Source organism: Balaenoptera ricei, chromosome 1, assembly GCF_028023285.1.
Source record: "Balaenoptera ricei isolate mBalRic1 chromosome 1, mBalRic1.hap2, whole genome shotgun sequence".
NCBI classification, from domain to species: Eukaryota; Metazoa; Chordata; class Mammalia; order Artiodactyla; family Balaenopteridae; genus Balaenoptera; species Balaenoptera ricei.
Genome location: NC_082639.1, coordinates 75962306 through 75989299, shown reverse-complemented (window position 1 = coordinate 75989299; position 26994 = coordinate 75962306). Strand labels below are relative to the sequence as shown.

The 26994-nt window shown below is 39.4% G+C and overlaps 1 protein-coding gene across 1 annotated transcript in view; it reads right to left on the bottom strand.

Moving 5' to 3' along the window:
- Positions 1-617: 617 nt before the first annotated feature.
- Positions 618-26994, bottom strand: part of CLCA1 (chloride channel accessory 1) — a 37514-nt gene continuing 11137 nt past the window's right edge. The window contains exons 5-14 of the mRNA XM_059925692.1: positions 26170-26347; positions 14934-15152; positions 14146-14373; positions 10720-10894; positions 8790-8896; positions 6408-6623; positions 5583-5844; positions 4345-4515; positions 1848-2087; positions 618-1006 (exon numbers count right to left, since the gene is read on the bottom strand). Of these exons, the coding sequence (XP_059781675.1) occupies positions 618-1006; positions 1848-2087; positions 4345-4515; positions 5583-5844; positions 6408-6623; positions 8790-8896; positions 10720-10894; positions 14146-14373; positions 14934-15152; positions 26170-26347 (2185 nt within the window). The remainder of the gene's footprint in view (positions 1007-1847; positions 2088-4344; positions 4516-5582; positions 5845-6407; positions 6624-8789; positions 8897-10719; positions 10895-14145; positions 14374-14933; positions 15153-26169; positions 26348-26994) is intronic.

Here is a 26994-nt window from a genome sequence, read left to right as displayed (position 1 = left end):
CACAAAGTACAAAATAAATGTTTATTTCTCAATCACTTTCCCTTACACCTGGCCTGAACCTACTTGCCTACTTCATGTCCCACCACTGTGGCTTTAGGCATCAACAACTCTTGTAATTGCATGCGTATTATGTACATTTCTATGCCTATGGAGCCCTTACCATGCTGTTATTTCTTTCTACAATGCACTCTCTTTCTTAAATGCATCATCCTTGCCCAAATCTAGTGAAAAGAAAACATAATTCTGGTGATGTTGGTCCAAATCTCCTCTATAACAAACCATGCCTTTCATATTTAAATAGTTTGACCTGGTTGGGCCTTTCTGGCATCTTTCACATAGAATTACATGTTCTTTTATAACTGGCAAAGCTCCTTAAATCAAATTAAAACATACTTCCATTTATTGATGCAAGCACCCCTACTTTCTACTACTCACAATCATTAATAAATGAACAATAATTAAACTTTTGGATTTGAATAAGTAGTTTTTATGCATATGTATCTGGTTGTTTAGCATTTTATTTCATTAAATTGCCTCGTACAGGAAGTCTAAAATACATTTTATAAGTTTTTATAATCAAAAAAAAAGATGGATGATTTGTTTCTTTCGGGGAAAACTCAGCCCAAGGCTACTGATAGCTGTAATTCCCCTAGCCACTTCCACATAATTTTTAAAATGTGAATGCCAGGAATGGTACTGTTGATATTAATATCAGGACAAGGAAGAGAAGGACTAGGTGTCTCTGGAGGAGTCTCTGGGGGAATAAACAAAGATACTTGTGCAATGTTAGAGATTTCTGACTTCAGGTTGACCTTATCAACAGCCTGTACAGCAATGAAGAGATCTGTGCCATTTGTAAAAGTGATGTCTTCTGGTTTAAACACAAAGACTTCCTCTGAGTTGGCCTCCTTTGGGATGAGGTCAGTGGTGTTCACTTGAAGTGAATCACTGAACTTGTCTCTGAGATCAAGAATATTTGTGCTTATTCCAATGATGTACTTGTGAGCTTAAAAAAGAAAGAAAGAGAGAAAAAGGATGTGACTTGTAATTCTCAAGTCTTAAAGAAGTTTTAAAAAATCTGTTAGAAACAATATCACCATCCCATAAAATACCAATAAATAAATGTAAATGACGGTCCATATTTATAAGCATTAGTATCTTCTTTTACATTCTTATTTTTATATCCCGACAGAGTGATAAATATAAAACTGGATCAGGCTTGACTTAAAGCCTAGGTCAGTATTTCTGGCCATAGCACCTGACTGAGAGAGGAGGTTAATTACTGCTTATTATTTTATTATTTGTGCTTCTCAAACTTGACCGTACATACACATCATCCAGGGATCTTAAAATGCAGATTCTGTTTCAGTAGGTCTGGGGTGGGGCCTAAGGTTCCACATTTCTAACAAGCATTCATGTGATGCCCATGCTGCAGTCCACAGACCATACTTTGAGAGGAAAAATCTGGTAGAACCTGAGATTTCTTCCAAAGGACAGCTCTGCTCCATAGATACCTATGATCTTTTCCCAATTCTCTCCAGGAGTCATTACTAAAAATGAGGTTTATTAAAGCAGCAAGCAAGATTGGCAAGATTGCCAAGCAAACGGCTTGGCAAGATTTCAGAAAAAAACTGAGAATTGCCTCTTCCTGGTTGAAACATCTTACACCCCTTTGGGCCAGTTTTTCAGAATCTAAACTTCTCATGTTTAAAAATCTTAAGCTTTCATTTCAGAGGATGTTCAAGATCCCTCCACATGCATCACAACACGCCTGCCTGCCTCACGCCCTCTGCCCCTCTGCTTGGCTGCTAAACTCTTTTACAGGGCCCACACCACATTCAGCTTACCTCTTCCGTGATTATAATCATCCCCAGGAGCCGTCCAAGTCAGATTGATGAGACTGTCCCCTTGGATTTTTGCCTTCAGGTCAGTGATTTTACAAGGCGGAAAGAGATCAGGTATGGGAGCCTTTGGAACATTGGAGGCCACAAATGAACCTCCCGAGGACGTTCTGCTGAAACACACTTGCTTGCCTTGAAGATCATCCTTATTAATTTCAGGTCTTGGTGGATTCCATTTTACTTGACCTGCATTAAAAAATTCCTCAGTGCAAGGTAAACAACACCATGAAATGGCTATACTTCCCTCTGTTTTTTATTGTATTACCCTCTTTCTACTCTTTCCTTCTTTCCTCCTGCACACAAAACTTACTTTAACCATTTGTTATAAAGCTCCCAAATCAGGGGAAAAAAAGCAAAGAGAGAATCACAGTTCTTTATCTCACATATATTTATTTCCTGGATATTTAGTGGAATAGCTTTCATAATTTACTTTTTGTAAATATACTTGTACTGGAATTGTTTCTTTTCCCACCCTTTTGCTATCCTACTCTTAACCTGCCACAGGGTCAGTTTAAATACTACCTCTGCCTTAAACCTTCTCAGACTTCCTCAAGCTATCTCTTCTACCTAGGTAATACTGGGGGTTTCATTGTCTTTCCTATTTATTTCTTAATCAATTATCTGGGCCTTCAAGAATTGCCTTGTTTAATAATTCTGTGCATTTTTCTCTTTCTTCTCCATGTTTGTGTTTTGTCTTTCTTATTAGATTGTAGTTTCTCACAAAATGTTTTATGTTAGGGGTTCTAAAATTGTGTGCTTTTGAAAGACTTGATTTTCTCAATGAATGCATGGAAATCTAGTTCATGTAGCAATCCCAATTTGCTTCACATTCTTGTTGAAAGGTTGTATAAAAGTCATCCTGAAATTCTAAAAATACCCTGGCCTGCTCAATCAGTGGGGTTCTCAGACTCTCTTTTCAATAAAAATATTCTGGAATACCTTAACGTGGCATTACTCTGGTTTTACTTTCTCATAAACTCTTCTTCTTTAGCCCTTATAATCTTTTGTCTATAAAGACAGATTGATCTTTATACCCATTAATCTGGTCTTGGGCAAAGATGAAATGAATACTTTAGCAGGTTTAAGATTAATTCAATTCACCAGTAGAGACTGTCTCTCTTGGTATCAAGGCTCATCAAGGTATAGGGGGAAGAGCATAGCTTCCCAGTGCCAAGTCAGGTGCTATCACTGTTAGTAATGTGGACCAATAACCTCTCTAGCTTCTGTTTCTCCATCTGTAAAATGGGATAATTAGGAGAATGAGCTATATTAATGTAAGTGTAACACTGAGCATAATGCTAGATATAGCAACTATACCAGTCTTCTCCTGACTTCTCTCCCTAACTCAACAAAAAGGGCAAATGAGAATAAAATAAGCTGAAATATGTAAAAGAGCTTTGGAAGCAATGGTGTCTTTTAAAGCATTTTTTCCTATTATCACTTTTGCATGAGGACATACCACACGTCTCAGAATCCTCCCTTTACTGATCACACACTCAAGTAAAGAGGACAGTGTGAAGCTTCTTAGAAGAGCTTTTCTTACTACACACCAGCACTAGGACCAGACCTGTCCAGGACAGAATGGAGATTGATGGAAAACAAGTCCTGGAACCTATCAGACCTGATTCCAGCTCTAGTCCAGGACAAGTGTTCATAACTAAGATTGGTGTGGGTCTGTCTGTTCCTTGGAGTGTAATTTTTCCACTTGCTTACATGTGGGCTCAGTATGCTATCTGTTAATTAGGTTCGTCTACTCTTCTCCCTAGTCTGAGCAGGAGAAGAGAGGAGGAAAAGGAGACAGTGGGCTTATGGTGATACTGATGCAGATAACAAGCCCCAAATTGTTATTTTTTGATTCTGTGGAAATGCCTATATCAGTAGAAAGAGCTTTATTATGAAATGTGTTAAGATTTATTTAAAATAATAACAAACATTTATTGAACACTTCTTATTTACCAGCAATAGCTTATTAGATGTATTTTCTTGTTTATTCCTCATAACCATCCCATGAGGTAGTTACCAATATTACCTATTTTACAAGTGAGGCAAATGAAGCACAAGAGATTACCTAAAATACTTTATTTGGTAGAAGCCTGGAATTTGAACCAGGGTGGTCAAAATCTACATTCAGTTTAGTGGTTTTCGACTGGGGGCTATGTTATTACCTAGAGGAGAGTGAATGATGTCTGGAGACATTTTTAATTGTCATGACTGTGGGGGCCGCTTCTGATATCTAGTGAATAGAGGCCAGAAATGCTGCTAAACATCCTACAATGCACAGGACTGCCCTTCACAACAAAGAATTATGTGGCCAAAATGTCAATAGTTACCAAGGTTGAGAAGCCCCGATTTAATTTTGTACCATTCTCTCCACAGGTTTAGTGGTTTTCACTTGATTCCAAGCCTTTTACTCAAGCCAAGGGTGTTATTATAGATGACTTACCATTCTCGATCCAGCCAGGTATGTACATGGCTCCAATCTGCTGGGGTATCCCCTTCTGAGTGTCTGTATTGACACCTCCCAGAGCCCACACTTTTACACTGTATCTACCATTTGTATCGTAAGCTGTAAAATACCTTGAATAGACACCATCATCCTTAGTAGCATCGGCACCTTGACAGGGAAATGAAGGAATTAATGAATATTCTAAAGGTAACTGGGCACTTGTATATTTCCAACTCATACGTGGATTAAATTTTTTTAAAGCAAAGATAATCCAGTGTTATCTCCAAGAGAGTTTAGGATTTGACTACGTTAAGGATGAGGTATACTTCTTTTCCATGTGTGTGTGTGTGTGTGTGTGTGTGTGTGTGTAATTTCATATGTGTACATCTTGTCTTCCTGAATTGTTGTCTTTTTTTTGAACTCAGAGATCAATCATGTGCCTCTGTTACATCCAGCATAGCACAAGGTAACTACTCAGTACGTATCTGTTGAACTGAATTCAATTACTATATGTTACTGGTGAGAAAAAAAAAGTTATATGATTTTTTTTTTAATTTATGGCTTTTCGCCAGGGTAGATTTAGGAGGGAAATTCATTTACAGAATTTGTTTTAATAAGGTTACTTGTTTCACAGTAGTCAAGTTCCTTCTAAAAATAAATGTAGAATTTTCTTTTTCTCTCCCTGTTTGACTTCTTAAATATAAAAATAATAGGTAGAATTTTCCCTTTGGGTGCAGGATAATATAGAATCTACATAGATATGGGGGTCACATGTAACTATACTTTAATCCAACTCTGCTGCTTTTTAAATGTGAAAGCCTATTTCTTCATCTGTAATGTAGGGATAATATCTCCAAAGTGTGTGGTGAAGATAAAAAATGAAGATCTATCTATCTATCTATCTATCTATCCATCTGTCTAATCTTCACACAAACTCCTAACACAAAATATCTATTAATTTTCCTTCTTCACCTTTTGGGGGGTGTGGAATACCCACTGACAACTCCCTAGAGTCTGAGACTTCGGGGCTTTACAAAAGCTAAAGGTAGTCCCTTCCTCATGTTTTCCAACAATTTGAAATATAGGAATTGTGGGGTGGCAGAAAGCTCCCCCAACCAGAATCCCAGTGCTGGACTTCCTGCTTCTAACTGTCCTCACCACAACTTGCCCTCCTGCTGTTCCCTGGTTGCTTCTTGGAAAAGAAAGATATGTTCTTCAATTTCTTGGGTGGTTACCTGCTCCATTGTCCAGTAATTCCAAAGTAACTGTTTTTCCATTCACTGATTCTATCAGGGCTGTGACCTTGGCCCTGAGAATTGGCAAGGCTCCTTGGTGAATCTTTGCATAAACTACCATAGGGCTAGGGAATTTGCCTGTGTCTTTGTTCATTTTAGAGGTCACTGTAACTGGAGGCAAGGTACCACTTGATGCACGGGAGGTGACAGTCAAAGTCAGGGTTTGTGACCTTGCTTGTAGGCCGTATTTCCAAATGCCGACCTAGCCAAAAAAAAAAAAATGGAGACATTTCCACTTAATAACTTTAAGTGACACAGACCTGACTTCAGTGCCACCTATAGGAAGAGCCCATCTAATACAAGTACATTACAAGTATATCTAAGAAGATTTTTGATACTCTCTCAGCCACGGGAAACTTTGGTATGTTTGGACTAACTACATGGTTCTATTGCCAAGAAAATCCTAGTTGGGAAAAATGAGGTCTGAAAGTTGTGTCCTTATTATAGCCTTGGTTTCTCAAGAGCAGGATCAAATCGATAGATTCCTGAGGTAGAGGAAATAGTTTTCATGATGCCAAAGCTCTAGCTTCTGTGTAATTTGAAGGTTCTCCTTTTAGTACCTGGAGAAAATACCACCAACTTCCTTTTTCTTGACTTGCTGTCATACTGAGTGATTTTCACTGGATGGAGATTTTTCCTTGTTCTCTCTTTCATTCAATACTGACTCTTTTTTTAGCAACCACCCTCATTTAAAAAGCTACAATTATTCTGTAAAAATTTTATATTCTTATCAAATTGTGAGAAGGAATAAAGATGAGTCCATACCTTGGCAGTGCCTGGGATTTGGAGGTAGGCCATTTTGATGTGTGTGTCCACTAAAAAGCCATCTTGTTTCTTTCCGCTGGGATCCCAGAGAAGGATTTGGGGAGTGTCAGTTGTCCAGGTGATGAGAAACAAAGTGTCTTTCCCCACAGTACTGTCCACAATCACCGTGCCATTCAACCACTGACTGTTCTGGAGGGTTAATCCCCTACTCTCAAGCTGTTAAGAAAAACAACTCTTTACTTTCTGGAGAATACAGCTCCCATCACATAGTCTCTTCCATTCTGTCTCCAACTCTCAGTTATCCCATCAAAAAGCCTTCAGTGATGCCTGAGTCCTTGGTTTGATATTTACGACCTATTATGATCCAATTCTAAATTACTTTTCCAGACTTAGCTTCCATAATGTTGACTCCTACACCCAAACCAGACCACTTCCCCATGTGATACTCATGAATCCCTGACTCTCTGACTATCATACTCTCTGCTTTTCCTGGAAGTCTGTACATTCATGTCCATTTGTCTAAGCCTTACCTACCCTTCAAAATTCAATTCAAAAGTCACTTTCTCCATGAAGCTTTCTCTGATGTCCATCTCACTTACTGTGGAGAATAATCTCTCCCTCCTTTGATCTCCCATAGAATCTTGTTTCAATCAATCCTTTGATGTCCTCACATTGTGTTTTGCTTTATACCTACTGGTGTACACAGCTCATCTCACTACTAGACTATAAACCCTTAAGGAGACTAACTAGGACTTATTTTCGCCCACATATGGATTGTTTGAATTGCAAATAACTAATTCGTGGGTGAATTATTACTGCAGTCCTTGTGAAGATAAATGAAATAAATCAATGGCCAAGGCTGATTCGTTGTCTGAAGTAGAATGAAGGAGCTGTGGAGCAGGGGTTGAGGTAGGGTAGGGCTAACCAGACTTTGTCAAAATGTGATTTTTGAGGATTATCTCCTAGATAATTATTTATGGTCCTTAAATTGATATCCATTAGAAGATAGGGTGGCCTAGTCATGGAGCCAGACTTTCTAGTTTTGTATGTATATTATGATCTGGGATGTGAAGAAAGCTAGGGGCCCTTAGATATGATTTTTATGGCAGGTGGGTAAATGAGTCCTGCTCATGTCTCTATCTTTCTCCCTTTTAGGTTTCTTAAATATAAAAATAATGGGCAGAAACTGCCTGGCTGTAAACTTGCCCTTTCATCACTTTAATTACTTTTCTAAGACACATTCCTCCCACGTCCAAACCGGGTTCTTGGGTTTAATATTCTAAATCTGAACTAAGATAACCCAAATGAGTATAATTGCTGTCTTCTTTGACTGAATAAATGCTATATCAATAGACTAGAAAGGCTATTGTTTTGAAATCTGTCATTATTTGGCTTTTAAAATTTTTTTTATTGGAGTATAGTTGATTTACAATGCTGTGTTAGTTTCAGGTGTACAGCAAAGTGAATCAGTTATACATATACATATATCCACTCTTTTTTAGATTCTTTTCCCATATAGGCCATTAAAGAGTACTGAGTAGAGTTCCCTGTGCTATATATTAGGTCATTATTTGGCTTTGACACTACATTATCCCTTTACTTTTATTCACAATAAAAGTTACAACTCACACAAGTGTGATGCTGATTGTTCACTCTCTCTAGTTTAAAGATTCATGTGAATAACTTTTACAACTATTAGAGAAGAGCATTTAAAAATATATTTGTCCTTTTTTTATTGTCCCAAGACTTTTGAAAGAAAATTTGGTTTTCTTGAAATTTTATAAGCAGAAGGGCCCGTAGAAGTTTTCTGGTTCATCTCTGGCTGAGAAGCTGAAGCTCAGAGAAGTAAAGTTCTTTGCCTGTGATCACAGTTAATGGCAGACCCATGAACAGGATCCAGGTGTCTGGACTGACAACATGGGCTTTTCACAGTACAAATCACTTTCCATCCATTATATGAAAATCTTGGGAAATATCAGGGATTTGAGGTAATGGAAAAATAGACCAAGTAATCCCTGAACAGTTGTCCCAGAAAATTTATACTGAGATGATCTACTCTGAAGAAAATTCTGAGCCAATTATATTGCTATGGGTGCTTATTAACAGATGTTAAAAAAGAATTCCTGGACCCACTATATTTTATGTTGATGGTTTCTAAGAGGAAGTCACTTAGTATTGTTTCCAAACAAGAAACACTAATTGCCTTGTTTAAATGAATAGTGTTGCATTTTAGGAATAATGTCTAATATCAGGCTGAAACGTCTATTTTAATTTTAATTCATTACTAGAAGAATGTAGAACTTAAAACTTTTAACCATTAAACTCCCCATCTTGGCTATGGTTATTTATAAACATGAAAAACCAAGGAGGAAGAACTCTGACCTGGATGGAACGCTGGGAGACAGCTCCGTTTCCTGATGAAAGGGCCCCAAAAGCATCCATGAGGCCATTGTTCTGAACCTGATCTGAAGCATATGTCTGTAAACCTCCTAAAATGCAATTACATTATCAGAAGTTATTTTCTAGAAAACAAGTATTTGCAACATTTTAGATATTGTTAAGATAACAAAATACATATTATATTGTGTTATTAAAGTACTAATAGATTAACATTAAATAGGTGTCCAGATTAACTCAGAAGCTGATACTAACTTTTTAATCCTGTTAAATAATAGCTTCAGCAACATAGTCATTTGGCCACTTCAGCTCTCTGCAAAGCAGTCAAGAATCTCCGACAGACCAAAACTAGTAACATAAATCTCGTGTTTTAAAGGTCATGCACTTTCATATGAGTCATTAAGCCTTACTGCAAGTGTATTGATTTATTCTTATTTAAGACATAATCTTAGCAAGCTTGACTTTCAAGTTTTCTTCTAAATCAGAAAGAGAAATATGTATGTTACAACAGTAAGAAATAACAACTGACAGGGGACAGTTATGGAAAAGTATTATGTGTAGTAAACAGGAGATGATATACCAGGCCATGTAGTCTTGAGCTATTTAGAATAGGTGTAACTGAGATAGTTGATGTGAAAGCACTTTTAAACTGTTAATGACATCCAAAATCTAAGGAGAGTATTTTGGTCATCCTACTGGTACTTCACCCAGATCCCCTTATCTAGGCTAGCACATCTCTCCCCAGCTGCTCTAAGTGATAGATTAATGGCATATAGCTGCCTCCTATTCAAGAAAATTGCTTTACCTAATGGGGCCACCCTAGCTAAAGACATAACATGCCCCCTTACCCCTGCCCTGCCCTGACAGTCTATAACCACTGACTGATGGACACAGTGGTACAAAAGGTCAGCCTTCTCTTTCAATATTGTACCAAATCTGTGATGCAATTCCAGATCCAGAGCCCCCTGTGGCACCAGGCTTTGGCTAGCCTCTAATTTCACATCTGTGCTTAGCTTCTTCCCCTCCCTGATCTTACTCCCTACTCTCCCTTTCTCCTGAGAGCTCTCCCTCTATAAATCACATGCACTTAAATCCTTTTCTCAGGCTCTGCTTCTAGGAAACCCAGCCTAAGACAGGTAGTATTAGGAGCAAACAGTTCTGTCATTTTATATGGCTTAGATGGCAACTCAGCATAGTAATTGATATCCATAATGCTGGCTCTAAGTTAAAAAAAATTAAAAAAATAAAAACCTACTCTGCTGAAGAAGCCAGGTTCAGATGGGATAATTTTAACCATATGTGTATGGAAGGTAGAAGCACAATATATGAATGTTTTACAAAGAAACTGCATTATATTCTATATTTTCAGAGTGACCTTCTGTTTAGTTCAGCAGGCCCTTTGCCCTTCCCCTGCTATTTCTTGTTCAAGCCCCAATTCGGATGTCACCTTCCTGTAAACTCCTTCTTCCCCAGATAAAGTCTAGGCTCCCTTCTTTGTGCTCATTGTACCCTCTATTACTAATAGAGCACTTGTATCATAGTATTATATACTGAGGGGCTTGTCGTCTGTGTCCCCTGGGTCTCTTGGCCAGCTGCCAACTGGAAGTGAGCGGTTCCTGGCTAACCGATTAGATTCTTTCCAGTCCTTATAAAGTGTCTGGGAAGAGAGTCCCAAGTTCTCCCTAGAGTGCTGTGCTGGTCCCATCTTCTCCAGACTGCCCTAATCCTAGAACCAAGGCTTTAAAATAAATGAGTGGAGTCAGTTCTAAAAGTCATTTGGGGGTAAAGGCAGCTAGTTAGTCCATAAGGTAACCCCATCTGTCCCTATCCCACCCTTCCCCTACTCCCCAGTGCACTGGAGCTCACAGTCCAGTGGAAGAGAAAATACAGTAGGACTCAGCAGGTCATCCTTCACCTGTCATTTTAGACAGCTCCTCTAGTTCCTGTGCTGCAGATGGCCCTAGGGCGACTGTATGGATGATGACTCCGCTTTGTTTCACCTCATTAAAGCATGAGCTTATAGTGTTGTCCTCCCCATCGGTCAGTAACACGATTTCAGATCCATCTGTTGGGTATTTCTTCCTAATCACCTAAGGACATAATTCAGGCATGAGTTGTCATACTCAGGGTAGCCAAAGTGTTTGGGAAAACTGCAGTTAAAGGGAATGAGAAGAGAAATTCCAGAGGGAATAAACAAAAGTGTCTAGGAATGGTCAAATATCTCTCTGTCTTGCAATGATACAAGACCATGGAACTTGACAATGGTCTTTTCTCTGGGTTAGCCTGTTGCAGAGAAGGCTCAATAAGGTGGGATGCAGTCAGTTCCAGGGATGGAAGCACTAAGCAGAAAAGAAGGTTTTTCTAGTTTCTTTCACATGATCTCTCCTTGACAGGCTTTCAGAGGTTCCCAGATGCCTTCAGAAACTACCCTCATTTAATGGGGATAATACTGAGGACTAATATATTACTATAATAATATTAGACTCGGGGCAGATTTTAGCTTGTATGATATTCACCAGTCTTACCTTAAGCTGTTTATGGCTGGCATTGGTTCTGATTAGTCAGTCCCCAGGTCACATGAGTTATTAAAAATTTTAATATCCCCTATGATTAAAGCAAAACATTTTGTTCCTATTAATCCCCAGTTCCTAGTTGTCCTATGACACCTATGTCTCAACTATTCCTGGTAGACACAGCTTTTTACATGGTATAGAGAGCATATGCTTTATGCCAATGTTGGATAAGATTATGATAGAAGGAAAATTAGATTAAATAATAATGTTTATGAAGAGGAAGGCAAGAGTTCACTCTTCCCTTAAAAAGAGTGGAAGGGAGACCCAGAAGTAGAGGAAACAAGTAATCAAACCTAAGTAACTCCCCTCTCTGGACCAGACTCTCAGGAAGGGAAGGCTCTCTTAAGTAGGTTGAAAGGGAAGCTGAGATCAGAGGAGACTTCCACCCCACTTCTTTTGAGAGGGGGCTGCCCCACAAGGGAAGAGAGCAGAACTGTGATTGCTGCCATGTGAAGAATTCTGGAGCCCAGGAGCCTGTCAGCTGTGGCTGTAGCCTCAGTCTGACCAAGCTGCAGGGCCTGAGAGGCCAGAGAAAGGGCTCAGTTTGGATTCCCTTGTCCCACTCCCCATCACTGCTATGTGTCATGGAAAACATGCAGAAATCTCCATGTATCCATAGGGGAAATGGATGGCAGCTGACTTGAGAGTTGGCAGGCAAGAAGACAGTTTATCTTGGCATAGAGGCTGAGGGGTGTACAGCCTCCCAAGGGCTGGATGCAGGACATGGGGGTGCTCAGGGATCTGCTCCAACAGTGAGAGCCAGAGTGTGGTGAGTCAGCTGGGGAAGACCAATGTGCCCTGATCAAGCTAAGAAAACAAGCAAAGCCCAGTGGCCACAGCTCAACCGATACCACTGCCAGACCTGACCAGGGTCCTGCCCCAGGGACTAGTGGGGAAATTGAGACAGTGCAGGATCCAAGGCCCTTTACCTCATCACCCTGAAGTCACACACAAGCTCCTCCCACCCCATACCCGGGCTCTGTTGGGCATGAGGAGCATCTAAATTCCAACTGTGTTCCTCACATACTCTCCCACACCATCGGAGTGGAAAATACAGAACCAGAAGTTCCCTCTTCACCACCAGGCCATCTGGCATTAGTCATTTCCCCTCAGGTTTTGTATAGCAGGAGTTTAGTATGACATGTCAGTTTCCCTCCCTTACTTGCTTCTTTAATCAAAGCATGGGTGAGTGGCAGAAGCAAGAGAACCCAAGTGCACAGGCATCTGGAGAAGGGTTTTGCAGCTGACTGCGTACACAATAAAAACCACTTTTAGGGAACTGACCTTCAAAGTGGAATAAAAGGGCCAGAGGGACAGACTGCATAAGGGAATGGTTGAGTCCGCTGTCAACATGAAACAGTGTGAGCTGAAAACTAAATGTTCCTGCTGCTGCCTTGGAAATCAGGAACAGCCCCATTGATGTGTTACGCCCCAAGCAGACAGAGGGCAGATTTTCCCAAGACACTGCCTAGATTCTGAGACCTTAGACCAGCCAGCTTCCTTCAGCCTCTTATTCTTTATTTCATGGACCTAAATAGCCTCTAAATAAATATAGAAGATTCTATTCTATATTTGGAGCATTTAAGCATCAGGTGTAATCAAATAACTCAATTTAATTTTTTTTATTGAGAACCTCCTATAGAAAAGATATTGTGCCAGCAGCCTGGGAAGTTAAAAGATAATTCCTATCTCTGAAGAAGTTTTGTTTGAGCAAAGGACATGACAGGAAATAAGACAGAAGAGTCAAAAGTCGTAAGAGATGTTAAAAAAAAAATAGAAAAATGTTCATAGGATTCAGAAGGAGAAACTCTGTACAGTTGAAATGATCAGGAAAGATGTCAAGAAGTAGTAGTGTCTATGACGATGTGTGAAGAATGAGTGTGATTTGAGGTACAAAGAACGAGGAGAAATTACTCTAGATGGGGAGCTGGCCCAGCAAAGGTGTGGAAGCTGGCTGGCAAGGTCAGGTGATCTAATTTGCTTAAACATAGAATATCTGGGAGAGACTCCTGAGTACTTGAGCCTGGAAAGGTAGGTAGGGGCTATATTATAAAAGAACTTAAATATTAGAGAAATTTTACTTAGTTTTGTTGAAAATGGGGAGAGATTGATGTCTAAGTAGAGGGATGACATGATTGGATGATCAGATGGGATCTTTGGATACACCCCCAATACAAGTAGAGTTACAGTTCCTAAGTCCTCCTATTTCAATAAATACACTTTTTTTTTTTTCCCCAAAAAGGAGGTCCTATATACCCAGAAGTTTGGAATGTTAAGCTACCTCAATATTTAGCCATAACTCAGAGTTGACTTTTTTCTTCATAGAAGATAACCTCTTAGATCCCTGTGTACCTTTCTTCATAGCAGTCATTAGTGTATGATTATACACTTATTTATGTGACTATGTAGTTAATGAATCTCCCCCCAAAAAGATTACAAGCTCCACGACAGCAGGTGTGGTATGTCTGGCCCTCGTGGTATTCTTAATGCGTATCACAGTGCCCGGCATGTAGAAGTAACACCACGAATGTTTCAAAGGCATGCAGAAAAGCATGAATGCACAGATGCAGAAAAACACAAAAGCATGAATGAATTAGTTAACAATAGCTTTGGGGGCCTATGTTGTTGCATCATTTGAACCATTGCTCTGCAATTGGTTGTCTAATTCAACTAGACACTAGGCATGCATGGAAACACTGGAAAGGGGAATTTCTTAGGAGACATAAATTGTAAACATTGGCAAACTATGATAGGGCAACTTGTCTCACAGTAAATGCTGATTGAATCCCAGAGCAGATGGACGTTCCTCCTGAGGCCGCTGTGGGTAAGCTTCTGGTAAGTGTGTCTCTTTCAGTGGCACTGTTTATCTGTACAAGTTCACTTTTTACATAGGCAGCACTGTCAAACGTCACCATCCCAACCCAGGACCCTTGCTCAACCGTCTGCAGAAGGAAAAGTTTGCCTGCTTGATTCAGTCGTTTAAGGCGGCCACCAATCTGAATGGAGAAGCAGAAGAAAAGCAGTCAGGTTGGGTTTAGATGGGCAGACTAAAAACAGAACAGGCTAGAGTGAATTTGGAAGTGGCTGCCTCAATGTAGAGTAAATGACAATAAGCTTACTCAAGGCATATCCTTCTATGGAGGAAAATTTCTCCTTTATATTTAGTAGTATCTTTGGATAGGACTATTTTGTATAAATAGCCCTAAAAGATAAAGCTGGATTTGGCTTTAGTTCAATCATTAGTTCAATACTCTAGTAATACTTCTATAAACCCACATATGGTCAGTGAAACATAAAAAATGTTAATTCTATATAATTCATCAGATCTTTGCTCACAAATTGAAGGCTAATTTAATTTGGCAAATGAGACACTTGATGCTGAATTTTTGTTGAATAAAGTTGAGGTGGTGGGCAATTCTGATGGAAATGTTATTCTTGTAACTGTTCTGACCCTTGGGGTTGTGTTTATTCCCAGCCAGCTCCAAGTTGTGGTCCAGATCATATCATATACAAATGTGAGACTACCATCCAGAAGACCAAGACTCACTGAACATACCGTCATGCTTCCAGACTTATCAAGGACTAAACACACAATTCTTTGTCCGATCTGCAACAGTGAGAAGGTGGGCTTGGGTGGCTGTGTTGTCATAGGAGTGGTTTTCTTAAAGTCCTCTGAATCTTGGATCACTTCCCATGTGCTTCGGAGATTGCATTTTCTGTTTTGCTGGTTTGGGGCTTCTTTATTGTGGTTTTTTTCTGTACAGAATTCAACCACCTGAAATTGTCAATAAAATGATATAGATAACAGTAAACTACTTGTTAAAATCTTTAATAATTGGATTAAAATATTTTAAATGTAGATTTACATTTATGTGCCCTCCTCCCCAGACTGCCCTCTTACCCCATAACCTTGGCTCAATCCCACAATCACTGCAGAGCACTGCTGGGGAAAATCATAGAGATAATTCAGAGTTTCTATCTCAAAACAAGTCTTTGACCTCAGTGGACTTTTAGTGCTCCTCAGCAATCATCTATTTACCTGCTCTTGGCTTCCCTCCTACTTCTCAAATTTGCCATTTCAAGCAATCGCCACTATCTTTAAGCCACCTACATCTCAACATTTCTCTCCTGGTACCATTTTCTCTCTCCATCCTTTTACTTCCTGCTCACTTCCTTACTTCCCACTGACTTACAAACACCTTGCTTTCCAACTTTCAACACCCAACATTCCAGCTCTCTCCAAAATCCACTTGGATGTCCCATAGGATCCTTAAACTTCAGGTTTTCATAATTGAACTCATCACCTTTCCTCTGACTCTGCTCCTCCCCATCACCAAGTATTTCCTAACTTGGTGTCACCACTATCTATTTATAGTCACCTAAATAGGAAACTGAGAGTTTTCCTACCTTCTTCCCTCTGTGAAATAATAAGATCAATACATTTCTCTCTCTCCAGTTCATCATCTTTTCTCCTTTACCAATGGAATCTCCATCATTCAAGCCCTCATGGTCCCTCCCTCAGACTATCTGCCTTTTCCATCTTGCTCCCTCTTTAATTGGTCCACTCCACAGCTGCCAGGTACATATTCCTTCTTATTCCTGTACTTAAGATCCTTCTGTGGCTCATCATTGCTCACACACTACAATCCAGACTACTTCACATAGCTAATAGCAATCTCCATGATTTGGATTTTCACTTTACTCACCATCTTTGCTCTGGCCGTGCATTCCAAGTCTCTAATTTCCCCCACTGTAGCCTATAAGTGCTCAAACTTGCCAGACTGTTTTATATCTCTGTGTCTTTGCTCATGATTCCCACTTTGTCAAGGAGTTCTTCCGCTGTCTTCTGCATTGTGAACTCTACCTTCATGTTTCAGCCAAAAGGTTATTTTCAAAATGTTTTCTCATTTCATACCCTTCCCCTAAAGAATTTCCACTCAACCTTGTGGCCTCACAGTACCCTATAAGAAATTTCAATAAGTCTCCTTTAACATTGTAGTTCACTTATTGGGATGAAAATCCATCTATGACAGAACCCTGTCTTATTAAATTTGCTTCCTCAAAACTTAGCCCTATGTCTGGTACACAAAAAAAGCTCAATATGTTTATTGTTTTTTTTAGTAACCTTTACCAACCTGTATGTCAGTGTTTCTTTAAATCTACAGAATGGCAGTAGTTGTTATGCAAGAATTATATGAGAACGTATGCAATAAGGACAATACTAACACAGCCAATAAATGATAGTGTCTTCCCCTTTCTTAAGCTTTATATCCCTAGCATTTGGGAGATTTAAAAAAGAGGCACAGTATACAAAGAAGGTATAACCTAGTTCCTCCTCTCAGTGATTTTACAGCATTATCATTCAATTAAAAATCCTAAATATCTGGGGTTCAAGTAGTTCAGAAAGTAATCATTAGCTGTAAAACACTTATTTTTCTCTTTATTTGCAATTTTCAGATTGTTTTGGTAGTGTTTCCATATTATCATTATAGCTACTTTTTAGGAAGGGAACCTGGAGAACTTTTTTGTAAACCCCAAGCAGAGGCTCCCAAACCTGACTGTGCATCAAATTTAACTGTGGTTAATTTAAAACAATCTCAGAGAGACCTTCAAGATGGCGGAGGAAAAAAAAAAAAGATGGCGGAGGAGTAAGACGTGGAGATCACCTTCCTCCCCACAAATACATCAGAAATACATCTACATGTGGAACAACTCCTACAGAACACCTACTGAACGCTGGCAGAAGACCTCAGAATTCCCAAAAGGCAAGAAACTCCTCACGTACCTGGGTAGGGCAAAAAACAAAAACAAAAAAACCCCAGAGATAACAGAATAGGGACAGGACCTACACCTCTGGGAGGGAGCTGTGAAGGAGGAAAAGTTTCCACACATTAGGAAGCCCCTTCACTGTTGGATATGGGGCGGTGGATAGGGGGAAGCTTCAGAGCCACAGAGGAGAGCACAGCAACAGGGGTGCAGAGGGCAAAGTGGAGAGATTCCCACATGGAGGATCAGTGCCGACCACCACTCACCATCCTGAGAGGCTTGTCTGCTCACCCGCCGGGGCAGGTGAGGGCTGGGAGCTGAGGCTCCAGCTTCAGCTAACCAGGAGGGAGTCCAGGAAAAACTTTGGACCTGCCTAAGAGGCAAGAGACCATTGTTTCAGGGTGTGCGAGGAGAGAGAATTCAGAGCACTGCCTAAACGAGGCAGTTTAGGCAGTGACGGGTGCAAGCCACGGCTATCAGCGTGGACCCCAGAGACAGGCATAAAATGCTAAGGCTGCTGCTACAGACACCAAGAAGCCTGTGTGCAAGTACAGGTCACTATCCACACCTCCCCTCCCAGGAGGCTGTGCAGCCTACCACTGCCAGGGTCCCATGATCCAGGAACAACTTCCCCAGGAGAACACATGGCGTGCCTCAGGCTGTTGCAACATCGTGCTGGCCTCTGCCGCCGCAGGCTCACGCCGCATTCCATACCCCTCCCTCCCCCCGGCCTGAGTGAGCCAGAGCCCCCTAATCAGCCACTACTTTAACCCTCTCCTATCTGGGTGAAGAACAGACGCCCTCTGGCAACCTACACACAGAGGCGGGGCCAAAACCAAAGCTGAACCCCAGGAGCTGTGTGAACAAAGAAGAGAAAGGGAAAATTCTCCCAGCAGCCTCAGGAGCAGCGGATTAAATCTCCACAATCAACTTGATGTACCCTGCATCTCTGGAATACCTGATTAGACAACAAATCATTCCAAAATTGAGGCAGTGGACTTTGGGAGCAACTGTACACTTGGGGTTTGCTTCTGCATCTAATTTGTTTCTGGTTTTATGTTTATCTTAGTTTAGTATTCATAGTTTATTATCATTGGTAGATTTGTTTATTGATTTGGTTGCTCTCTTCCTTTTATTTTTAAATATAGATTTTTTTTTCTTTTTCTCTTTTTCTGAGTGTGTATGTGTATGCTTCTTTGTGTGATTTTGTCTGTATAGCTTTGCTTTTACCATTTGTTCTACAGTTCTCTCTCTCTGTTTTTTGTTTGTTTGTTTTTGTAGTTTTTAGCACTTGTTGTCATTGGTGGATTTGTTTTTTGGTTTGGTGGCTCTCTTCTTTCTTTCATTCTCTTTTTATATTTTTAATTTCTTTATTTTTCATAATTTCTTTAAATTTTTTATTTTAATAACTTTATTTTATTTCTTTTTTTTTTTCTCTCTCTTTCTTTCTTTTTTTCTCCCTTTTCTTCTGAGCCATGTGGCTGACAGGGGCTTGGTGCTCCGGCTGGGTGTCAGGCATGTGCCTGTGAGGTGGGAGAGCCGAGTTCAGAACATTTGTCCACCAGAGACCTCCTGGCTCCACGTAACATCAAACAGTGAAAGCTCACCCAGAGATCTCCATCTCAACGCTAAGACCCAGCTCCACTCAACGACCAGCAAGCTACAGTGCTGGACACCCTATGCCAAACAACTAGCAAGACAGGAACACAACCCCACCCATTAGCAGAGAGGCTGCCTAATACCATAATAAGGTCACAGACACCCCAAAACACACCACAGGATGTGGTCCTGCCCACCAGAAAGACAAGATCCAGCCTTATCCACCAGAACACAGGCACTAGTCCCCTCCACCAGGAAGCCTACACAACCCACTGAACCAACCTTAGCCACTGGGGGCAAACACCAAAAACACCAGGAACTACGAACCTGCAGCCTGAAAAAAGGAGACTGCAAACACAGTAAGTTAAGCAAAATGAGAAGACAGAGAAACACACAGCACATGAAGGAGCAAGGTAAAAATTCACCAGACCAAACAAATGAAGAGGAAATAGGCAGTCTACCTGAAAAAGAATTCAAAGTAATGATAGTAAAGATGATCCAAAATCTTGGAAATAGAATGGAGAAAATACAAGAAACATTTAACAAGGACCTAGAAGAACTAAAGAGCAAACAAACAATGATGAACAACACAATAAATGAAATTAAAAATTCTCTAGAAGGAATCAGTAGCAGAATAACTGAGGCAGGGGAACAGATAAGTGACCTGGAAGATAAAATAGAATAAAGAAAGAACAGAGCAGAAAAAAGAAAAAGGAATGAAAGGAATTGAGGACAGTCTCAGAGACCTCTGGGACAACATTAAATGCACCAACATTCGAATTATAGGGATCCCAGAAGAATAAGAGGAAAAGAAAGGGACTGAGAAAATATTTGAAGAGATTATAGTTGAAAACTTCCCTAATATGGGAAAGGAAATAGTCAATCAAGTCCAGGAAATGCAGAAAGTCCCATACAGGGTAAATCCAAGGAGAAACACACCAAGACACATATTAATCAAACTACAAAAATTAAATGCAAAGAAAAAATGTTAAAAGTAGCAAGGGAAAAACAACAAATAAAATACAAGGGAATCCCCATAAGGTTAACAGCTGATCTTTAGCAGAAACTCTGCAAGCCAGAAGGGAGAGGCAGGACCTATTTAAAGTGATGAAAGGGAAAATCCTACAACCAAGATTACTCTACCCAGCAAGGATCTCATTCAGATTTGACAGAGAAATTATAATCTTTACAGACAAGCAAAAGCTAAGAGAATTCAGCACCACCAAACCAACATTACAGCAAATGATAAAGGAACTTCTTTAGGCAGGAAACACAAGAGAAGGAAAAGACCTACAATAACAAACCAAAGCAATTAAGAAAATGGTAATAGGAACATACATATCGATAACAACCTTAAATGTAAATGGATTAAATGCTCTAAATAAAAGACATAATCTGACTGAATGGATACAAAAACAAATCCCATATATATACTGTCTACAAGAGACCCACTTCAGACCTAGGGACACATACAGACTGAAAGTGAGAGGATGGAAAAAGATATTCCATGCAAATGGAAGTCAAAAGAGAGCTGGAATAGCAATTCTCATATCAGACAAAACAGACCTTAAAATAAAGACTATCACAAGAGACAAAGGAAGACACTACATAATGATCAAGGGATCAATCCAAGAAGAAGATATAACAATTGTAAATATTTATGCACCCAACATAGGAGCACCTCAATACATAAGGCAAATGCTAACAGCCATAAAAAGGGAAGTTGACAGTAACACAATCATAGTAGGGGACTTTAACACCCCACTTTCACCAGTGGACAGATCATCCAAAATAAAAATAAATAAGGAAACACAATCTTTAAATGATACATTAAACAAGGTGGACTTAATTGATATTTATAGGATATACCATCCAAAAACAACAGAATACACTTTTTTCTCTTGTGCTCATGGAATATTCTCCAGGGTAGATCATACCTTGGGTCACAAATTAAGCCTTGGCAAATTTATTAATATTGAAATCGTATCAAGTATCTTTTCCAGCCACAACGCTATGAGACTAGATATCAATTGCAGGAAAAATTCTGTAAAATATACAGACACATGGAGGCTAAACAATACACTACTAAATAACCAAGAGATCACTGAGTAAATCAAACAGGAAATCAAAAAATACCTAGAAACAAGTGACAATGAAAACACGACAACCCAAAACCTGTGGGACGCAGCAAAAGCAGTTCTAAGAGGGAAGTTTATAGCAATACACTACTATGTCAAGAAACAAGAAACATCTCAAATAAACAACATAACCTTACACCTAAAGCAATTAGAGAAAGAAGAACAAAAAAACCCCAAAGTTAGCAGAAGGAAAGAAATCATAAAGATCATGTCAGAAATAAATGAAAAAGAAATGAAATAAACGATAACAAAGATCAGTAAAACTATAAGCTGGTTCTTTGAGAAGATAAACAAAATTGATAAAACATTAGCCAGACTCATCGAGAAAAAAAAAGGGAGAAGACTCAAATTAATAGAATTAGAAATGAAAAAGGAGAAGTAACAACTGACACTGCAGAAATACAAATGATCATGAGAGATTACTACAAGCAGCTATATGCCAATAAAATGGACAACCTGTAAGAAATGGACAAATTCTTAGAAAAGCACAACCTTCTGAGACTGAACCAGGAAGAAATAGAAATATAAACAGTCCAATCACAAGCACTGAAATTGAGACTGTGATTAAAATCTTCCAACAAACAAAAGTCCAGGACCAGATGGCTTCACAGGTGAATTCTATCAAACATTTAGAGAGGGCTTCCCTGGTGCGGCAGTGGTTGAGAATCTGCCTGCCAATGCAGGGGACACGGGTTCGAGCCCTGGTCTGGGAAGATCCCACATGCCGCGGAGCAACTATGCCCGTGAGCCACAATTACTGAGCCTGCGCGTCTGGAGCCTGTGCTCTGCAACAAGAGAGGCCACGATAGTGAGAGGCCAGCGCACCGTGATGAAGAGTGGCCCCCACTTGCCGCAACAAGAGAAAGCCCTCGCACAGAAACGAAGACACAACACAGCCAAAAATAAATTAATTAATTAATTAAATTAAAAAAAAAAAATTTAGAGAAGAGCTAACACCTATCCTTCTCAAACTCTTCTAAACTATAGCAGAGGAACACTCCCAAACTCATTCTACGAGGCCACCATCACCCTGATACCAAAACCAGACAATGATGTCACAAAAGAAGAAAACTACAGGCCAATATCACTGATGAACATAGGTGCAAAAATCCTCAACAAAATACTAGCAAACAGAATCCAACAGCACATTAAAAGGATCATACACCATGATCAAGTGGGGTTTATCCCAGGAATGCAAGGATTCTTCAATATATGCAAATCAATCAATGTGATAAACCATATTAACAAACTGAAGGAGAAAAACCATCTGTTCATCTCAATAGATGCGGAAAAAGCTTTTGACAAAATTCAACACCCATTTATGGTAAAAACCCTCCAGAAAGTAGGCATAGAGGGAACTTACCTCAACATAATAAAGGCCATATATGACAAACCCACAGCCAACATCATTCTCAATGGTGAAAAACTGAAACCATTTCCTCTAAGATCAGGAACAAGACAAGGGTGCCCACACTCACCACTATTGTTCAACATAGTTTTGGAAGTTTTAGCCTCAGCAATCAGAGAAGAAAAAGAAATAAAAGGAATCCAAATCAGAAAAGAAGAAGTAAAACTGTCACTGTTTGCGGATGACATGATACTATACATAGAAAATCCTAAAACTGCCACCAGAAAACTACTAGTGCTAATCAATGAATTTGGTAAAGTAGCAGGACACAAAATTAATGCACAGAAATCTCTTGCATTTCTATACACTAGTGATGAAAAATCTGAAAGAGAAATTAATGAAACACTCCCCTTTACCACTGCAACAAAAAGAATAAAATACCTAGGAATAAACCTTCCTAAGGAGACAAAAGACCTGTATGCAGAAAACTATAAGACACTGATGAAAGAAATTAAAATGATACAAACAGATGGAGAGATATACCATGTTCTTAGATTGGAAGAATCAACATTGTGAAAGTGACTCTACTACCCAAAGCAATCTACAGATTCAGTGCAATCCCTATCAAATTATCAATGACATTTTCACAGAATTAGAACAAAAAATTTTACAATTTGTATGGAAACACAAAAGACCCCGAATAGCCAAAGCAATCTTGAGAAGGAAAAACGGAGCTGGAGGAATCAGGCTCCTGGGCTTCAGACTATACTACAAAGCTACAGTAATCAAGACAGTATGGTACTGGCACAAAAACAGAAATATAGATCCATGGAACAGGATAGAAAGCCCAGAGATAAACCCACACACACATGGTCACCTTATTTTTGATAAAGGAGGCAAGAAGATACAATGGAGTAAAGACAGCCTCTTCAATAAGTGGTGCTGGGAAAACTGGACAGCTACATGTAAAAGAATGAAATTAGAATACTCCCTGACACCATACACAAAAATAAACTCAAAATGGATTAAAGACCTAAATGTACAGCCAGACACTATAAAACCCTTAGAGGAAAACATAGGCAGAGCACTCTATGACATAAATCACAGCAAGATCCTTTTTGACCCACCTCCTAGAGAAATGGAAATAAAAACAAAAATGAACAAATGGGACCTAATGAAACTTCAAAGATTTTGCACAGCAAAGGAAACCATAAACAAGACGAAAAGACAACCCTCAGAATGGGAGAAAATATTTGCAAACGAAGCAACTGACAAGGGACTAATCTCCAAAATTTACAAGCAGCTCATGCAGCTCAAAATAAAAAACGAAACAACCCAATCCAAAAATGGGCAGAAGACCTAAATAGACATTTCTCCAAAGAAGATTTCCAACAAACACATGAAAGAATGCTCAACATCACTAATTATTAGAGAAATGCAAATCAAAACTACAATGAGGTATCACCTCACACTGGTCAGAATGGCCATCATCAAAAAGTCTACAAATAATAAATGCTGGAGAGGGTGTGGAGAAAAGGGAACCCTCTTGCATTGTTGGTGGGAATGTAAATTGATACAGCTGCTATGGAGAACAGTATGGAGGTTCCTTAAAAAACTAAAAATTGAACTACCATACGACCCAGCAATCCCACTGCTTTGCATATACCCTGAGAAAACCATAATTCAAAAAGAGTCATGTACCACAATGTTCACTGCAGCTCTATTTACAATAGCCAGGACATGGAAGCAACCTAAGTGTCCATCAACAGATGAATGGATAAGGAGATGTGGCACATATATACAATGGAATATTACTCAGCCATAAAAAGAAACGAAATTGAGTTATTTGTAGTGATGTGGATGGACCTAGAGTCTGTAATACAGAGTGAAGTAAGTCAGAAAGAGAAAAACAAATACCATATGCTAACACATATATATGGAATCTAAAAAAAAAAAAAGGTTCTGAAGAACCTAGGGGCAGGACAGGAATAAAGACACAGATGTAGAGAATGGACTTGAGGACACGGGGAGGGGGATGGGTAAGCTGGGACGAAGTGAGAGAGTGGCTTGGAATATATACACTACCAAATCTAAAATAGACAGCTATGCGAAGCAGCCGCATAGCACAGGGAGATCAGCTCTGTGCTTTGTGACCACCTAGAGGGGTGGGATAGGGAGGGTGGGAGGGAAATGCAAGAGGGAAGAGATATGGGGATATATGTATAGGTATAGCTGATTCACTTTTCACTTTGTTATAAAGCAGAACCTAACACACCACTGTAAAGCAATTATACTCCAATAAAGATGTTAAAAAAAAAAATCTGGTCCCCCTCTTGGAAGTTTCTGAATTATCCTGGAAATAGACTGCAAAGCCAGCCTGAAGGATGGCCCTAGTGAACCAAGGTTTATCACATTTTTAAAACTTATGCTATATTGTTATAGACAGACTCTTGCAAGTTACTTCACTCTTACACCGAAAGGAAAACATAATTTTATGAAAGAGACTGGAAGATAAGAGGCGCTCCCCACTAAAGTAAGTTAACTGATGCATTTATCTTAGTTTGTGCAAATTTGCTGATGTATATGTTTGACATTAATAAAGATAATTTGTCAAGTTTATTTTATGACCAGTTGGTCACTTAAAAAATCATTGAGAAATGCAGTCTCCAACTTACAATGGTTCAACTTATGATTTTTTGACTTTATTGTGGTGCAAAAGCAATACACATTCAATAGAAACCATACCTCGAATTTTGAAATTTGATCTTTTCCTGCGCTAGTGGTATGCGGTATGATACTCTCTGGTGATGCTGGCTATTGGCAGGGAGCCGAACATAGCTTCTAGTCAACCATAGGATCATGAGGGTAAATAACCAATATACTTACAACCATTCTGTTTTTCACTTCTGTACAGTATTTAATAAATTACATGACATATTCAACACTTTATTATACAATAGACTCTGTGTTAGATGATTTTGCCCAACTAAAAACTAATGTAAGTGTTCTGAGCATGTGTAAGGCAGGCTAGGCTAAGCTATGATGTTTCGTAGGTGACGTATAGTAAATGCATTTTCAACTTGAGATATTTTCAACTTACAATGGGCTGGAGGAAGATCTGTATTTTAAAACTACTTAAAGCTATTAAAACTATGTACAGGGGCTTCCCTGGTGGCGCAGTGGTTGGGAGTCTGCCTGCCAATGCAGGGGACATGGGTTCGAGCCCTGGTCTGGGAGGATCCCACATGCCGCGGAGCGACTAGGCCCGTGAGCCACAATTGCTGAGCCTGCGCGTCTGGAGCCTGTGCTCCGCAACAAGTAGAGGCCGCGATAGTGAGAGGCCCGCGCACCGCAATGAAGAGTAGCCCCCACTTGCTGCAACTAGAGAAAGCCCTCGCACAGAAACGAAGACCCAACACAGCCAAAAATAAATAAATAAATAAAATTTAAAAAAAAAAAAAAAAAAAACTATGTACAAGCTCCCTAAAGGCATCAACACTGTTAAAAAGATAGAAAATTTTAGTTAACAACCAAAAGCAAATATGCAGGCCGAAAAGAGATCTCTGAAAGTTAAATTAAAGGCTACTGATCATGTTCTTATTACTAATAAAAAGAAGTGCCTCTTCCCCCTGGATAAATTTCTTGTTTAACTAATTCTTGTGCTTGTCTGCCTTTAAGGATATTTGAAGTAGTTCTAAGCCCTTAAACTAAAAGCTAGTGGGAGGGAGATGATGGAGAAGCAAAAAATGGACCTAAGGAAGGGGTCTGAGGAAGATAGGACTTTATCCCTGATTTTGTTCTCCCGGCTTGTCCCACAGAGATCAGCTGTTCTCTGATGACTTCCTAACATTTGACCTTTTCTTGCAGCATCTGGGATAAAAACCTCACTAAATTCGTAAGTGTCAAGAAAAAAAGAAAAACAAAAGGAACAAGGCACTTACAGAACGAATATTTTGTGAATACATTATGGAAGCCTTCTCAGTCTGAACTTCATCAGGTATGAACTCACATCCTTTTTCGTACAGTCCTGTTAGTCTGTCGGATTTGCATGTTTGGGTGACACAGCTTCCTCCTTGACACTTCCGTAGTACGTTTTTACCAGAAATAGTTGCCGAACATCTGAAAATATATTAAGGTTAGATGTTTAGGTGATATAATTTAGAAGTGTTGGACTCTGTGGTCAGGTTCTACAGATGGCTTTGTCTACGATTTCCTTTCATAATTCAAGAAATAAATACAGCCCCTTAAATAGCAAAATTATTAAATTCTCATTAGAGTAATTTCTGTTTGCCAGAAAGTATCTGAGGGGTTCCCAAAATGATATCAGAATGTGTTTCTATGCAGCAGAAGAGCTAAGGCTGGCTTACAGCTACTGTTAAGAATTAACAAGGATCAAAGTCCTAAGGCACTTCCTAATCTAGTCCCCTTGTCCCTGGAAAATCAGGAGCCCTCTTTTTTTTACCTCAAAAATTTTGCTGACATTTTTTGTTTGTTTGTTTTGATCTAACTAGTTTACGTCATACAGTTTTTGCATAGTTCTTGTGTGTTCATAGGTATATTAGATTTTTCTTTACACGCTTATGACTTTTGTCACTATTATAAATGGAGTACTTTTCACCCACATCTCATTTTATGAGTATATAAATAATATATGAACACTATAGGAAATTTGGAAAATAGCAAAAAAGTATAAAGAAGAGAAGAAAAAAAGAATCATGTCCCACTGTCAGAGATAAACTACTGTTAGCATATTGAAGCATTTCCTT